The following is an 18547-nucleotide window of genomic DNA, read 5'->3' as shown; positions in this document are numbered from 1 at the left end:
TGTGACTCGTGAATCACAGAAAAGAAGCAGAGAGAGCAGCTGGTTTTAGTCTATAGAAGGGCGAAATCAGTGTGTTGTGTCTGAGCAGAGCGCGATGGCTTTACTTTTCTTGCCGTATTGTGCAGTCACTTTTTTGTTTTTCTTTGCTACTGTCGATGTAGTCAGCTCGAAGAAGCCAAATATAGTTCTGATTCTCACAGACGATCAGGATGTTCTCTTGGGCGGAATGGTGAGAGTGAGAGGGGGTGGGGAGTCGGACGGAGAGAGATGCCTCGCTGGGGAGCGAAAGTGGCGAGTGGTTGTGGCTTGCTTTAAAGCAGCAGCGATCTCTTATAAAGAAAGCTGCCCTCAATAACATCAGGCCTGGTGCAGTAAACAGCAAAACCAGGCCTGATGGCAGTGGTAGGCGTGGCTTAAGGATACAATAAACCAGCTGAATTACGATGGAGCCTGCTAAATATTCAAGCCATATGTATCTGTTTTGTGACTTTAATATGCAAATTTAAGGTTCTATCAACTTAAAATACTTTTATATTTTCTCCAATTAAGGGTAGGAAATAGGGGAAATAATTCATTTTTTTAATCTTAAAAAAATGCATGTACAAAATCAGAATTATAATACATCCAAGCTTGAACCCCCTTTTTCTGCAGGCACCTTTGAAGAAAACCAGAAAACTTATTGGAGACCATGGAATAACCTTTACAAATGTGGTAAGTTGTCTTTGCTGTTTCACTTAAAATAAACTTTAATTTGAGCAAGGGTGTCTTGGAGCCTGCTGTCTGGTAATTTTTGCTGGTGGTATGATTGGGAGACCTTCAGTTTTGTCTTTGGGATGTTACTGTACAAATGTGTTTTTTTGGTGCACTTTTAGCTTGCTTGCTCTCTGTGCAGATATCTGGCTTGGTTCTGTGCAATTTTTGCCTGTTTCAGCTTGATCAGTAGATGGGTTTTCAATGTTAAAACTTGCCAAGCTCTGACTTACATGCCATGAGCTTTTAAATATTTGTTACAAAACTAGGGTTGCATGCTCACTTTTTAAATAGGCACAAGAATAGATTTTGTACTTTTTATTTACAAAAAACTCATTTGAAAACAGTAACGTATGCATGATTGCAATACTTTTCTCTTTGTTTTTACGTTTATCTGTTATAACATTTGTTTTCATCCAGTATGTGGCCAGCCCACTCTGTTGTCCAAGCAGAGCCAGCATTCTGAGTGGAAAGTATCCACACAATCACCGTGTATTTAATAATACGCTAGAAGGAAACTGCAGTAGCAAAACGTGGCAAAAAACACAGGAACCCAACGCCTTCCCAGCTATCCTCCATAGTCGTTGTGGATATCGGACTTTTTTTGCAGGAAAATATTTGAATGAGGTGAAGTTTTTATTTTTGTGGTTGGAATTTTATTGGTGTTTAGACTTTTAACAAAAATGATGGTGTCCACCATTCTGAAAACTTATTCCTCTTTGGTACTTCAAATTTTCCTAAACACTAGTATGATCATTATCTGAAATGAAATGTTTTTTTAATGGATTTTTTTTGAGTGCCATTGGCAGGTTTCACAGGCTTTTTAAAGAAAAAAAGCTAGGTGTATTCTAAAGATGCCTTTATAGCATGGCCTTAGGGACTGAGACAATGGAAGATGAAATAAAAACAAAATACAGCAAGCTAGTCAACATCTGTAACAATAAAAAGACTCTAGAATGGAAGCAAGCTAACCTGTGTCTTCTCTTTACAGATGATGTGGAGATGCCGGTGATGGACTGGGGTGGACAAACGTAAGGAATCTTACAACACCAGGTTATAGTCCAACAGTTTTATTTGAAAATCACAAGCTTTCGGAGCTTACCTACTTCGTCAGGTGAGTGACTCACCTGACGAAGGAGGTAAGCTCCGAAAGCTTGTGATTTTCAAATAAAACTGTTGGACTATAACCTGGTGTTGTAAGATTCCTTATGTTTCTCTTTACAGATGTTGACTTGTGTTTTTTCAGCATTTTCTGTTATTTCAGATTTGCAGCCTTTTTCTCATTATCTTTTCATACAAAATCATGGATGAGAGGATATAGTTATGATTGACTTGTATGTTTGAAGTAGGGGTCTATTTGATGAAGCAGATTTAAGGCAAGATTTAATAAGTGTACAAAATTATGAGAATGTAAATGATTATTTCCACTTGATTGGGTAACAGTGTATAACTTTGGGATTAGTACTGGAAGCACAAATAGGTCAATTAGTTTTCATGCAGAAAAGTTATTAGAATATGGATGCATTACCTTGTGAATGACTGTTGAAGCCAAATTAGTCATTGTTTGAGGGAATTAGATAAAACAGTTGAAAAATATTAAAATGGGAGGGAGAATGGGATTATAGTAATCATGGGCCAAATGGCCTCCATGCTGATATATAAAAATGTATTGTAGTAAGGATATGCTTTTGTTGTCTAGCCTTACTTTTATCTTCAATGCCAAATTTTGTATGCAAAATTAAGATGTGCCTGATCAACATACATTGAGACTGCAAATATACATATTTGAGAGGTGTTCCTGTCAAATAATGTGCCAGAATTAGTTTTTAAAAATGGTTTGGGAAAACACTCAAATGGAAAGAAGCCATGATTCCCAACTAGCTGTTATATTTCTACTGCTTGTATTTTTAAGAGTGCAGTTAATCATTTTTTTTACTTTTGCTGTCCTTGCCCTTTTGCTGTCCTTGCCATGTCTGCATTTGTCTTGAGATAGGATGAATCTACAATAGTAGAGCAACTGCATTCAAAAATGAAAGCAGCTTTCATTGGGTGACTGTCTGTCTGGAAGATGCTTCCTAAAGAAATCAGACGTGATCTGTTTAGTACAGTGAACAACTACTGTACAGAGTATTCTTAAAATTTAGCTCCTAACTTTACCAAAGTGGCCCTCCCCTCCACCCCAATGTTAGATTTTTCTATACTTTTCCATGTTTTCAAGTGCATTATTATTTTTCCTTATCTGGGAGAGGAGATAAAGCAAACAAGGCGTCCATGAAACCGTTTTGCTGGCCAAACACCAGATTTGTTTGCTAAAACTCATTTGGATTTTTAAAACATGTATTTAACTAAGCTTTTAATCACTCTCCCCTTGCCAGAGGGATTATAACAAAATATATCCAATGTAATATGTAAAACTTGCTGTCCCTTGCTCCGTTTCATACCCTATGCATTGAATATAGTGAGGCAATATCAAAACGTTTAGCAGCTAATACTGTAAGGAATATATGCTACTAAATGGTTGTTTGACACTGTTTCACTAAACCACAAGAATGTGCAACTTTGGCGTTAATTACTGTCTATAGGGTACAGTGTTTATGTCGATAAAAATGCTGTGAATATTATAAAATGTGTCCTTTTGTAAAAGTGGTTATTGATGCTGAATTTCAGTCAGGCTAAGACTGCCGTTCATTACAAAAATTAAAGCAAATGATGGCAGAAGATAATTTGCAGTTGCCTTTTAGCCCCACATGGGGTTAGATGATGCCCCATGAAGGGGGTGGTGGGAGATGAATGTCTGTAATTTCAAGATGACATTTTCAGAGGCCTGCCCTTGCATCTAGATAAGTAGCTAGTTTCAGACACAACTATTCATTGACTAAACTGTTACACTTTGTTTTAAATGATTTTCTAAAATGGATATTTTCCTCTCTGATAAACAATGAAGACCTCATGGTTACACTGTGTATTGTTTATTCCACAGTATGGATCTGAGGCTGCAGGTGGGATTGAACATGTCCCACCAGGATGGGATTACTGGTATGCTCTGGTAAGTGTTTAGTAGATCAACTATGAGCTCCTTGTAAACAGTTGCTTAAAAGTGTATAATTACCATAGTTCTGAAGATCCACTAAGCTGGATAGATGCAGTAGGAATTCTGTAGAACGTGTATTCCAAATAAAGTTCAGCTATATAACAGAGGGCTGAATGAGTTGATGGTGCAAACACCATAGGAAAGATTTTACATTTGTTTAAAATGTAGAGTTGGACGAAAAATATCTTCTATCTGATCCTGGATGCAAAGAACAAATTAAAATGTAAAAGATGTGAGACCATAATATGATGGATGGCAGTTAGAAATCCCTCATAGCTAGATATTTCTTTTGTAGCCGTTGTATTTTTTTTTTTGGGTGGGGGGGACTAGCATGATCTCGAATATAATGCAATGCTGATTATTTTCATCTTCTCGTTAGGCGAAGAATTCAAAATACTACAACTACACACTTTCTGTTAATGGAAAGGCACAGCATCACGGCCAGAACTATAGCCAAGATTATCTAACTGATCTACTAGTAAGTAATTTCTGCATTTCATTTCATTTGTTTGCAAATAACATAGTATATTTCATGAAAGAATTTGAATAGAAATTTAAGTAGGGTGTAGAAGTCTCCTGATGAACCAAAGTTTCTTGTCATGCTAGCAAATAATGACAATTGTATGTGAATACTTCAACTGGGTGGAACTATTTTGATAATTGGTAATGAAAATTATAATTCCTTCCTTCCTTCCTCCCTCCCCGATCCAGTTTTCTAATTCAATCTTAAGTAGTCTGTAAACTCTGCCCGTATCCTAACTCTCACCAAGTCCCGTTCTCCCATCACCCCTGTGCTTGCTGACCTACATTGGCTCATGGTCCGAGAACGCCTCGGTTTTTAAAAAAAAAAAATTCTCATCCTGGTTTTCAAATCTCTCCGTGCCACCTGCCCCTTCCTATCTCTTAACCTCGTTCAGCCCTACATCCCTCCTAGATCTCTGTGCTCCTCCAGTTTTTGCCTCTTGCGCATCCCTGATTTTAATTTTTTTTTATTCGTTCACGGTATGTGGGCGTTGCTGGCGAGGCCAGCATTTATTGCCCATCCCTAATTGCCCTCGAGAAGGTGGTGTTCCACCATTGACGACTGTGCCTTCAGCTGCCTAGGCCCTAAGCTCTGGAATTCCCTACCTAAACCTCTCTGCCTCTTTCCTCCTTTTTTCAGACGCTCCTTAAAACCGATCTTCGATCAAGCTTTTGGTCACCTGTCCTAATACCTCCATATGTGGCTCGGTGTCAAATTTTGTTTGATAACGCACCTGTGCAATGCCTTGGAATGTTTTACTATGTTAAAGGCACTATACAAATACAAGTTGTTTAGACAATATTTAACAAGAACCTAAGAGCATTAGAAATAGGAGTAGGCTGTACAACTGACATTTGTATAGCGCCTTTCACGACCTCGGGGTGTCCTAAAGCGCTTTACAGCCAATAATGTACTTTTGAATTGTAGTCACTGTTGTAATGTGGGAAACATGGCAGCTAATTTGCGCACAGCAAGGTCCCACAAATACCAATAAAATAAATGACCAGATCATCTGTTATAGGTGTTGGTAGAGGGATAAATGTCTGCAGGCTCAACAGGAGAACTCCCCTGCTCTTCGAATAGTGTTGTGGGATATTTTACGTCCACCTGAGGGCAGATGAGGTCTCAGTTTAACATCTCATTTTAAAGATAGCATCTCTGCAGTATTGAAGGATTGCTGCACTAAGTGTCAGCCTAGATTGTGCTCAAATCCTGACGTAGGGTTTGAACCCACAACCTTTTGACTTGGAGTTCCACCAATTGAGACAAACTGACATAAATACTGTAAATTAGAAGGCACACATTTAACTTATGGGTATTATTTCCCATTCAAGTGTGTTTACTTAATAAATCCTAGCTGGGGCTTGACTGTCCCTGGATCCATTCCATTATCTCCCAGGCCTCCATCACAATCCTTTTTCCTTACTCCCCTCCCCTTTGCATCTCCCATCTTTCCATAGTGTTGTAACAAATGGAAAATCTGAAGTGGAGCAAGATGGTGTAACCTGAGAGTGGGAGTGGTGCAGTTCAAGAATTCAGTACAGCTGATGTGTGCAGGTCTAATTTGATGTACCTGCTGAATTGAGTGTAGGCTCTACTAAGTAATAAATTACCACACAGACCCTATGCAGCATTTAAGTTTGAGTAATTAGAGACACTTGCCCTGAGGTACTGCAGTTATTGGAATGCTGCTGCTCTTGGTTCAGGGGACGGGACCTTCATGGCTACCCCTTTCTTCTGCTTCATTGTTTTATGCCTGTAAATGTATGATCACTGTCTGCTTTTTGATTTTTAATGAGATTTCTCTCTAGTATTTGCGCACCTTAGCTGTGTGTTTGATATATTTTACAATTCCTATAACTTTAGAAAGCGTATTCTAACCTCTATACTTTCACTTGGCAGTCCAATGTTTCATTGGAGTTTTTGGAACACAGAACCAAGTATGTGCCATTCTTTATGATGATCTCTACTCCAGCACCACACTCCCCTTGGACTCCTGCCCCACAATATGAAAAGAGCTTTTTGGATGTCAAAGCACCAAGAAACACTAACTTTAATATACATGGAAAGGTACTATGTACTGAATAGAAGATAGTATTTCAGAGAATTAAAGTGGTTATCTTCCTGTTTTCTAATTATGACTAACTTATTTGGGCTGTATATTTTGCATTATTAGGTTTATGGCTAAGTGGTTTTAACCTGTATAATGAATGAGAAGCAAAGTGACACTAGGAACATCTAGTACAATTTCATCAATGGCTGAAAAAATAAGCAAAGCAAAACTGAACTACTCTGGTTACATTTAATCAATGTACTATGCAACTACACATTGAGTAAAATAAATGTATTATACATTATTTTAACTCTAATCATTTCAGACCAACATAGTAAGATTTACAAGCTTTACTTGATCATGGACTTCAAGTGGTCTAATCTAAAAGCATCTTGGTGGATCACAGTAACCTATGGTGTAATTGCAGGCTTAGGTTGTAATTATTACTCTACTGATTAGGTTGATGTTGCTGCATGTTTTCTACATTGTGAGGATGGGAGGGGCAAAAGAAAATGCAGAGGCTGTGGCCACAATCTTTCAATCCTCCTTATGGTACTGGAGGATTGCAAATGTTACACCCCTGCTCAAAAAAGGAGGGATAAACCTGGCAGTTACAGGCCAGTCAGCCTCATAGTGGTGAGGAAATTTTGAGACTATATAATCTGGGCAAAATAAATTGGCACTTGGAAAAATAAATGAAAGTCAGCATGGATTTGTTAAAGGAAAATCATGCAAGACTAATGAGTTTTTTGATGAAGTAACAGAGGATTGATGAGGGTAGTGCAGTTGATGTGTGTATATGGACTTTCAAAAGGCATTTGATAAAGTACCACATAATAGGCTTGATAGCAAAATTAAAGCCCATGGAATTAAAGTGACAGTGTGGATTCATAATTGGTTAGGGGACAGAGAGTAGTGGTGAATGGTTGGTTGTTTTTCAGACTGGAAGGAAGTGTACAGTGGTGTTCCCCAGGGGTCTGTATTAGGACCACTGTTCTTCTTGATGTATTAATGACCTAGACTTTGGTATAGAGGGTATAATTTCAAAGATTGCAGATGACACAAAACTCAAATGTAGTAAACAATGTGAAGGATAGTAACAGATTTCAGGAGGACATAGACTGGTGAAATGGGCAGACGTGTGACAGATGAAATTTAACGCAGAGAATTGTGAAGTGATGCATTTTGATAGGAAAAATGGAGAGGCAATGTAAACTAAATGGTACAATTTTAAAGGAGGTGAAGGATCTGGGGGTATACATACACAAATCTTTGAAGGTGACAAGACAAGTTGAGATGGCTTTTTTAAAAAACCATATTGGATCCTGGCCTTTATAAATAGAGGCATAGAGTACAAAAGCAAGGACGTTGTGCTAAACCTTTTTATAAAACACTGGTTAGGCCTCAACTGTAGTATTGTTTAATTCTGGGCACCACACTTTAGGAAGGATGTCAAGGCCTTAGGGTCCAGAAGAGATATACTAGAATGGTACCAGGTATAAGACTGGAGAAGCTGAAGTTCTCAGCTAGAACAGAGAAGATTAAGGGGAGATTTGATAGAGGTATTCAAAATCATGAATGGTTTGACAGAGTAAATAAGGAGAAACTGTTTCCAGTGGCAGAAGGGTCAGTAACCAGAGGACACAGATTTAAGATGATTGGCAAAAGAGCCAGTGGTGACATGAGGAATTTTTTTTTTTACACACTGCGAGTTGTAATATTCTAGAATGCACTGCCTGAAAAGGTGGTTGAAGTAGATTCAATAGTAACTTTCAAAAGGGAATTGGATAAACACCTTGAAGGGTAAAAATGTATAGGGAAAGAGCAGGGGAATAGGACTAAATGGATAGTTGTCTCAAAGCAGGCACAATGAGCTAAACAGCCCCCTCCTCTGCTGTACCTGCTATGAAAAGAGCTTGTCAGCTTCACTGCATACATCATCTTGGAGTTGGCTAAAGCATACCATTGGTAGAAGTCAGCTGTATACCATAACAGGGTAATTAAAATGGTGGAGGTGTTAAATATTCCAATTTAAATGCAACAATTTGTGGGCAGGTGTACCCATGTGCACTCTAAATAGAATGCTCAGATGACTGATTTCCATCAACTTGAATGCTTCTCAATTATGATGTGGAGATGCCAGTGATGGACTAGGGTTGACAATTGTAAACAATTTTACAACACCAAGTTATAGTCCAGCAATTTTATTTTAAATTCAATTAAACACTGACTTTTTTAAACTTCAAAGGACAAACATTGGCTAATCAGGCAAGCAAAGACACCCATGACCAACTCTTCAGTTCATTTTTTGGATAATGCTTTCAGGAAAAGGTATGGCTATTTTTCTTGAATCTATTTTACCCTTTTTTAACCAATTTGCGGATGTTTAATTGATAATCCTAACTATTTTTGTTAGATGGCAAACGCTGCTATCAGTGGATGATCTCGTAGAAAAAATTGTAAAGAAGCTTGATGCAGTCAAAGAGCTAGAAAACACCTATATCTTCTTTACATCTGATAATGGCTATCATACAGGTAAGTAATACAGTATCTTTAAGTGTTAAAAGATTTGTGCTTTATTTGAAGCTGGAGATTAAATTGTTTTCTTTTCTAGGCTTGGTGTATGACACTTTTTTTGGTGGAGTGCTCTCATAATGGATTAGAAACCCAACATAGTAAAGTGGCCAGTATTCTGCTGTAAACTTTTAGCAATAACCTAATTTGTGTCTTGGATTGTTTAACAACTGGTTATAATGGCTATGAAATAAAGATCTATCAGGATGTGGTATGGCAGAATGTGTGATGCTGTTCAGCATTCACAGTCAGTTTTAGCTGCAGTAAAAGTTTGCTTCAGTTATCAGGATTTTTAGTTTCTGTACAACTGGGGTTTTTTCAAGTTCTCTATTTCATTTAAGTAAGGTATTGGATAGAAGTTGAGTGCAGGTAACTCTATCAGGTTGTAGTGGATTCTGCAACAATTAATACATTATATACAATTGTAATTGCCACATATGTTCTCTGTTCATCGAAGTACAGGTTCAGCATTATTCCTTCCGTTTTTAAAAGATGATAAAGCAGCCTTCTCTGCCAATTCTGCAGTAATCAGCTATTTGCTGTATAACTTCTGGTTATGATAGGAAATTCAATGTTTAGAATTGCAGTCATGATTCACCATTCTAAACCTCATTACCCATCTATCAATGCATTAATATGCTGTCCCAAAATTGCTTCCTGTAATAATACAGGATTGGGACAACACCTTTTTTATTACTGCATTTACTGGTAGAACATAGATTATAAGAATATCTGAAGTGAAGAATGCATAGCAATAGCAAACGTTCTGCACAATATGCATGCCCCGAAATCAATATGCATTTCTGCTACAGTAACATCCTGTTTTAAATGTATTTTAGGTCAATTTTCTTTGCCAATTGACAAACGACAGCTATACGAATTTGATATTAAAGTGCCATTGCTTGTGCGAGGACCTGGAATCAAATCTAACATGAGTAATAAGGTATGTGTGGCAGGCTGATTCTTGTCTGAATGGTGGGTGGAATAACTGTCTCTCATCAAAACTGACTATGCCTAGAATTTGGAGTCTAGGCAGAATATTTGAGTATCTGATTCCTGTCTAATATGTTCTAGAAAGCAAGGTTGTCTTTAGACTCTTTGGCAGTTCAACTCCATTTAAAATCAATTCTGTATAGCTACATGGTATGTACATTATCTCCATACTCTGGAGCTGCCCACACAGTCTAGTTTATGTAGTCTTGGGAGTTGTTTCCTTAATGTGATCATTTTAATGCAACAACTATAATTTCCATGTACACCTTCACTTTTGACTCTAGCAGCATTTCCTTAAGTAATGCACAGAGCTGTCAACATTGAAGAAATGCTGTGAAGGAGATTTGTGTTCAGTGAAACCAACAGATCTATTTAAACATTTGGAACAAACTTATTTTTGAGTGATGCTACATCATAATGGTCTATTTTTAAACACTATCCTTTCTAATACTGAAACTCTTTTATAGCTCTCAAAATCCACACTTTATTCTCATGTTCTTCTAATGCTCCTCCAATTCTGTTGTAAAGTTGATTTGAAGCTGCTTCCATTTACTATAGCCTGATGAGACAACAGTTTAATTCCCATGCAAATTGTTTTATGTAACTTCAGAGTTCAGTCTTCTCCCAAGAACATGACCCAATGTAGCAAATCCTGTTGAATAAATATTCAATGCATGGTGGTGCAGAGGGGAATGAAAAGGGAGAGATTGAAATGTATCTTCAATTTACATGCTAGCCACTGATCTCTGAACCTTTTTTAATGGGAAAAATGAGAACTGGTTTAAAAAATTTTGTGTAAGATGATTATTAAGACTTTTGTGGCAGTCTTTCTAGTGAATTTAATTTCCTTCTGCAGATGCTTGTAGCAAATATTGATTTGGCTCCCACATTCTTGGATATTGCTGGCTATGATGTTAACAAGACTAGGATGGATGGCGTGTCTCTCTTGCCTCTGCTGGTAGGTTTTTGTGACCATGATCATATGCGAGTAGCTAAACTTCCATGGATAATTTTATATAATCATTCCCATACTAAAAGGAACACTAATGAAATGACTATTGTAACTTTATCTGATTGCAATTGCCTCAGATCTACTTCAACTCTACACAAGTTTCATTCTAGCTTCAAATTGTCTTGTTCAATGATGTAAAAATAGGATGCTAGATGGTAATAGAATTGACTTGACAAAACATTACTCTAGTTATCACTGAAGATTTTGGTTTTATGCTAATATTCTCTTTTTTGCATTATATCTGAAACCCTTCTTGTATAACCAATTTCACTTCTACCCTCAGAATGGTATGGCACAAAATATGACGTGGAGGACTGACATCCTCATAGAGTATCAAGGAGAGGGACATAATAGTAGTGATCCTACTTGCCCTTCATTGGGGCCTGGGGTCACAGTAAGTATTGGCAGTTTTTCAATTTGGATGCTGTAGAATTTCTACCTTGTTTTAATATGGTTTTGATACCATTTTAATTCCACATTGTGCAATACAAATTAAGAAATATGCTATACATAATTCAGAAACTTGCATTTTTAAAAAACTGGATGGGTTTTGAGCTGTTCAGGCTCTGCTGTGCATGTCTGGATGGTGGATTTACAAATGTTCTGCAACTTTTATTGCTACTTTTTTGTTTGTGCAAAATGGTTTTGGATGTGCATTGGAGCAAAATTGGAAGGATAAATCAGGGTCTGGTTTTAATCTACTCAATCACACCAAAACTAAAGTGAGACTTCTCCAAGAAGCTGGAGTTTGTATTCAGTACAATATAACTTCAGCCCTGTAGAAGATGGCCGCTGAATTTCCTGTGCTCTCGGAACAAAATATATTGGTTATTGGTGCTGTTCATGAGCCCAACCACATGTATGGAGGGTTTTTTGTCATTGATCTCATAGCAGTGTGCCATTGGTAGCATGACTCCAGTTTGCTGGCTGCAGCTCACATTCCACTGATGCCAGTTGCTGCAGTTTGATATCAAACTGTGTGGTTGTGCTTTGTAATGTCAGACTTTAGTACTAGGTTGTATCCCTAAAATGTCTTATTATAGAGATTTTTTTTGAGCAGATTGAGTTGGGGAAATTCTATAAATGCTTGGTCCTTCATGGTATTTGTTTTGTTGCAGTTTGGATTATTTAATGTTTTAAATCTCCAAGCTACTAATCAGATGTCAGTTGGTATTGTTTAAATGGCATGATAGTGTATTTTTGTACCCATAAAAAGAAAGGGTAAAATTGCTCCATTTAGGTTAATGCCTCTTTCATTATAACTAACCTCTCCGGTAGTCCCAAGAAAAGACTCTTTGAAATTTTGAAGGTTGCAACTGTTTTAATCCATATTTACTCGATCTGTCAAACTTTTCCTACAGAATTGTTTCCCTGACTGTGTTTGTGAAGATGCATATAACAACACCTATGCATGTGTAAGAACAATTGCCATTCCAGCTGACTTGCAGTATTGTGAATTTGATGATAGTGAGGTGGGTGCAGTTAAGTTCGCTTCACTTCCCTTTGCATGGATTGTCTGTCTGAAAATGATGCTCATCTTTCTCCCCCCAGCTGAGTTGTCAGCTAGACTGTTCAGTACCAATTGGGAACAAAATTGTACCCCTTTTATATTGCAACAGTGTTACTAATAGCTGCCCCAACTTTGGCGATTGAACTATTATGTATTTAAGGCAGTAATTCTGCTGCTGGAGATTGTGGCCAGCTGCTCCTCAGAAGGCAGTGGTTCTGCTGCCAGTAATGGTTGCCATTTAAAAGTACTGCTATTTATTTCTGGCTGCAGGCTAGCAGTGTATTTTTTGCATCACTGTTCTGTATGGACCTTTCCCAACGAGCAGGGAATGTTAGCAGCAAAAAATAAGTTACAATTGTAACTGTACTTGCACATCGAGTTTTGCATTTTACTACTGATGCTGCTGTGGAATCAGATTTCACAGTACTGGCAGTCTGGACATACTTATGTCATTATGTAACATAAAAGAGCCATTGTTGTACCTTGTCGCATGGTTCAGTTATTGTATCCAAAGCTATTTGGTCTGTGATCTACTTGCTGCAGCTGAAAGAGTAATAGAAGTGGAAAAAGGGAGGTGCTGTGGTTGTAACCTTTCAACATGGGAGGGTGTGCTAGGCTTAAACTAAATTGGGCAACAATAATGCCATATCCTTGTTCATATTATAATTTGGAGGTGGGATTGGTTCCAAAGTACAACTTAAATGTCAGTACAGTCAGTTTTTTATAACAAATGGGGCCTCCTTTCAGGTGAACTGACCCTGTGTAGATTTTCATATTACAAACACTTAAGGAGGCAATGTACTTCTAAGCATTATTTGGATTTCAAGCTACTTCCAGTAGTCCTGTGATTTCATAACCACAGAAATTGCCATCACAAAGTGAGGGGGCGAGGAGAATTGTGTACATTCCATGTATTCTTGCAAATTCAATCATCCAAATTTTTAATGCCAAATGTTTGTGGACCTAATTATTAAAGGACTCCACAGAATATGCTTGTAAAGATTTAAATCTACCCTTGAGCTGCAATTTACTGTTGATGTCAAGTTTAATATGCCTTTTATCCTCCTGGTTAGAAATCTTGGGAGACAAAATAAATTCTAGGTAGATAGAAGCTTCCAATGGTTCAGTTAATTAATTATGAAGTTATTAAATGAAGAATTAAAAAAATCCATTGACATTTGCAATGCATCATTACTTCCATATCAGGTGTAGCATGGTCATAAATTCACCAGGCAGTTATTACATCTTACAATCACCATTGTTCCCCTTGAAAGTGTTGGGCATGAGTGTGCCAACTTATCCCTTCCATGATTTTCTTTTCTATTTAGGTGTTTGTAGAAGTCTATAATCTAACCTCTGACCCACACCAAATCATAAATATAGCAAAGACTATAGATCAAGAAGTTCTTGAGAAGATGAACCATCGTCTAATGATGTTACAGTCTTGTTCTGGATCAACATGTCATACACCAGGGATATATGATCCAAGGTAAGAAGGACTGTTTGTACATTCCCCAGTAAATGCACAACAATTACAAATGCAATGTGTCCAGTACTACATAGATGTTGCCTATACTGTGGCAAGTGTAAGTTGGTAGTAGCTTCCCTCAATTCCTTGCTCTGTTCTAACATGTTAGCTTCTGGTTACTTCCCTGTTCAATTGCTGAGAGTTCTGCCTCCTAATGCACACTAATTATTGCTCCAACATGTATCAATCTGGCTTCAGTGGGAGGAGTTGAAGTCAAGAGATTCATCTTTAGCACTTAATCATAGCTTTACTAAGGAACACCTATAGGTTCATTTAATATAATAGCCCTGGAAAGAAAGTGGAACATGAGCAGAGACTTTACTTTTATCTGAGTAATATCACAGGAGATCAAAAGGCCTTGATATAATTTTAATGGCACTTTTTGTGTGTAACTGTGGTCACTGAACTAGGACAGAAGTGCCAAGGCCATTCTAAGAAATTTTCATTGTTTCCCACTATACTTATATTTTTGACCATCAATAAGCATATCGCAGGCTATAAACTATTTTTCATCATAGAGCAGTAGACTGGTTAAAGATACTCTTGACTTGATAATGCAGTTTCACAAGTGGCTACAAATTTAAAGGCCTTTCCATTCTGTCAGTAATGGTATGTTCCATTTGAAACTCTTCAATCGGATTTCTGCCTGCCCAAGATACTGAGGTCACACAAGTCAGTCACTAACTGTCATGTGTGACTGCCTTGCTGTCAATCCTTTTACCCCTCTGCTGCCTTCATGTCAACCAATCCATCCTCAAATATCTCTCCTTCAGTCCTCCACTCTGTGGTTCCACGCTGACCTGCTGTATTGTAGATATTATGGCCTCTAAAGAGGCCCCCCCCCCACCAAATGTGCCCCAACCATCCTTGGTCCCCTTTGTCACTTTATATATTATGCCTCAGCATCATCTGGAAGTAGTTAGCTTTCACAACACTCCACTCTGCCTCTATTGACTCCAGAACAGTTGCCAGTTCCCAACTGCATATTTAACATGGAAATCTGGATGGACCAAAATAGTGTGTTTGTGTCACTGTCTATGTTCATACTTATGATCATTATGCAGATTAACAAGGTACTTTTTTTTTTAGATACAGATTTGACCCTCAACTAATGTTCCATCATGGACCTGGTGCAACCAAGTTATTCCATAAAACCTTATGAAGCCTTTTTACCAGCTGTCATCTGTGATCTATCCTTGTTCCTTGTCTGCGGACAGACATAAATCACTTGGAATTGTATTTTTTTTTCTTTCCAATGTAGACATGTTTTCTTTTTTAAAGAAAAAACTTCCCTTTTGAAACAAATTTTCAAATTACTGGAAATTTTAATATACTTTTGTTACAACTGTAGCATTATTTATTTTGCAAACTATTGTCTTTATTTCAAAAGAACCTATGCATATAATTGCTTAAATGAGGTACAACACTAACCAAATAGTTTAGGTTTTTGTTTGTCTTGCATGAATTGTTATCTGCCAACCAGCAACCACAGCTGTACTTGGTGGATACTGCATGACTTTTTTTCCAGTAGAGTCCTGTGCTTCTCACCACTGTGGCATGATCTAGTAGTGTCTCGTATTGCAATAGATGTGACTTCTGACCAGACTTTACTATAAAGATACTACAGCAAACTTGCCTACAGCAGGGGGGGTGGGGAAAGCTCTTCCACCTCACCAACCATAGCTAGTTAACTTAGGGCCAGCATACCTCTGTTTCCATGGCTAAATCACTTCATTCCTTAGCTTGACTTTTACTTCCTCTTCTCCCTTCTTTTCCACCCCCCCCCCCCCCCCCCAAAAAAAAAACTATCCTTGATGCTTCACAAAAATGGTGGGAATATTGTGCCCCAATTCACATTGGCATCTATTGGCTAGATCATCTGCTCTAACTGATTTGGTGGTAAGAGACTATAGATATACAATAAAGTTGCCCTGGAATCTGTCGTGTTTAATTCTAATATGCATCATTCAATATCTTAAAATTAAGGAAATAGCTTGCTGTTAATCTTTCTGCCAAAGCTTGTTGAAGTCCTTCAGCAATGAATGGTAAAATTCTATAATGTTTTTCAATGTCCATTTTGTCTGGAAATCATTCTGTAGGATCTGTAAAATTCTCACTGATCTTTTGAAGCTATATTTCAATTAAATGTTTTGTTGGTATGAAATGAAGCTTACTTTACAGGGGTAGCTGGTTTAGATATTGCACTGAAGGATTTGGAAGAGATCCCAGCTGTATCATTTTTTTGATACGCAGAGAAATTCAAAAATGCTGGAGATGTGCTTTGTTGTATCTTTCTGTCTCAGCTGAGTTTAGAGAAATATATGTTTAGTCAAAGTGACTAATGGTTGCTAGCTGATGTGGCCAACATGCCAGCTATAACCAACATCCATGCTATCTGTCATATATAGTAATGGCCATCAAGATATCTCCTTTTGTCTCAGATATTGGCTTAGTGATCAGTTGCCCACTAAAGCTGAACCACTTCATATTGTAGCCTGCAACGTTGAATCATCCACAAGAATGTCCTGGCTTTTTAGTCAAGGATGGAATTATTCTTTATAATGTTTTGTGTTTATGTCCACCTTTTTACCTACAATAGTGTAAGGCTTTGCTTAACATTTATATTGGCACACTGCAAAGTAAAATAATTCTGGGTGGTATGCTGAAGCAACACTATGTAAATTGTCTGAAGGGCAAACAAAACCACAAATTAAAGCTGTCTTTCACTGGCATAAATGTGTTTGGAGTGTATAGTTGGCACAATGCTACTAGGGTAGCACAAGTTTATAGACTTATTTTGATATGCATTAGTGAAGAAGTTTAACTAGCAACACTAGGTCTAAGGTCTGCCCTTCGCCTGGTATATCTGTTAAACCTGCAACAAATAGTCATGCACTTAAGATCAAGCATTCAGTTTAGCCTTGAATATAAGGGGTTTAAAAACATTTTGTACATCAATATTGTAGTGCTAATTACAAATCTTGTATTTTCAGTGCTAAACTGAATTTGCATTTTTTTAACCGATGAATTGTGCAGCTTGGATAACAATTTGTGTAAACTGTGATGTTACTAAGGAAGTTCAGACTCCAGGCACTTGTACTGCTGATTTTTGAATTGAGATTTCCTGTTTTTTTTTCCAAAGATTACTTAAGTGCCCTTGATTGTACTTTTGTGATATGTGAATATGATGGCTTAATTCAACCTTGCACTTATTTAATAAACTACTTTTCAATATGAAGTTGGGTTTTCTATTTTTTTCCCGCTTATAGAAAACAGGGACTTAAACTCCAGATAGAATTTTACAATGCAGAAACAGGCCATTTGGCCCAACAGGTCTCAAATTAATATTTATATTTGATAGAAAGATCATAACCCTAATGTTAAGAACTGCTATTGGTTGTGCAGGGCACCTCTGCATTTACAAAACTGATCGTTTTCAGTATTTTTTAGCTCCCAATATAAATGCCAAGTAATATGAATACCAGACTAAGCACCCAAACATTGTATGCATGAAATTTTATTAATCTGGATTTTTTTCATAGCTATTGGAGAAGGTAACCATAGGTATGAAAAGTCTGTACTGGCAAGCAATAAAAAGATTGTTTCACTGCCTGTATGCCAGTGAGCAAATTAGGTATTCTAGATTACTCTCAGTGCCGTGTGCTAATGAGTATAGGAAAAGTAGGATTAGACAAGTTAATGTGTGGCTGGAACAATGGTGCAGGAGGGAGGGCTTCAGATTCCTGGGGCAGGACAGATCTGTTCAAGATGGACAGATTACACCTCAACAGAGCTGGGACCAATGTCCTCGTGAAGAGGTTAACTAGTGCTATGGGGAAGGGTTTAAACTAATTTGGTTGGGGGATGGGCATAAAGAATGATCAGTAGAGAGAAGAAACAAGGTGCTGAGGACTGGGAGGGACAAGTAGTACTAGAGTGAAGAATAGTTCAGAAATAGGAGGGATTAGACTGGGGGCAAATGCGAGGCAGACTAAGATGAGATTGGAGTGCATGTGTGTAATTGCACGTAGTGTGGTTGATGAGCTGCAAGCACAAGTTGCCACATGGCACTATGATATAGTGGCAATAATAGACCTGGCTGAAAGAAGGGGAGGACTGAGTACTTATATTCCTGGCTAGAAGGTATTCAGGAAATAAAGGGGGTTGGGGGTGGTGGCAGTATTGATCAAACAAACTATTATAGCACAGGAAAGGGATGATGTAGTTGAGGGGTCAAAGACAAACTATTTGATTAACATTCGAGGAGCTATTATGCTACTATGTGTATACTATAAGCCACCAAATAGTGGGCAGGAGATAGAGAACATTTGCAGGCAAATTAAGACTGTTGCAAGAACTAGAGTAGTGATAATGGGGGACTTCAATTATCCCAATATTGACTGGGACAGTGTAAAGGGTGAATAGGGGAAGGAATTCCTGAAATGTGTTTGTGAACTTTCTGGAATAGTGTTTCCAGCCCAATGAGGAAGGAAACAGTGCTGGATCTAGTGCT

General features: G+C 37.8%; 1 protein-coding gene across 1 annotated transcript; it reads left to right on the top strand.

Annotated features, from left to right (window-relative positions):
- gnsa (glucosamine (N-acetyl)-6-sulfatase a) lies at positions 1-17272 on the top strand. The gene is made up of 14 exons (XM_067999472.1): positions 1-229; positions 652-711; positions 1171-1377; positions 3731-3796; positions 4221-4319; positions 6267-6434; positions 8666-8748; positions 8834-8952; positions 9831-9934; positions 10841-10942; positions 11280-11390; positions 12358-12468; positions 13835-13995; positions 15124-17272. Exons 1-14 carry the CDS (start codon positions 95-97, stop codon positions 15194-15196), a joined length of 1599 nt encoding a protein of 532 aa, XP_067855573.1. The 5' UTR covers positions 1-94; the 3' UTR covers positions 15197-17272.
- Positions 17273-18547: the final 1275 nt, after the last annotated feature.

Source organism: Heptranchias perlo, chromosome 18, assembly GCF_035084215.1.
Source record: "Heptranchias perlo isolate sHepPer1 chromosome 18, sHepPer1.hap1, whole genome shotgun sequence".
NCBI classification, from domain to species: Eukaryota; Metazoa; Chordata; class Chondrichthyes; order Hexanchiformes; family Hexanchidae; genus Heptranchias; species Heptranchias perlo.
Note: the sequence above shows the minus strand (reverse complement) of the source record. Positions and strands in the feature narration are given on the sequence as shown.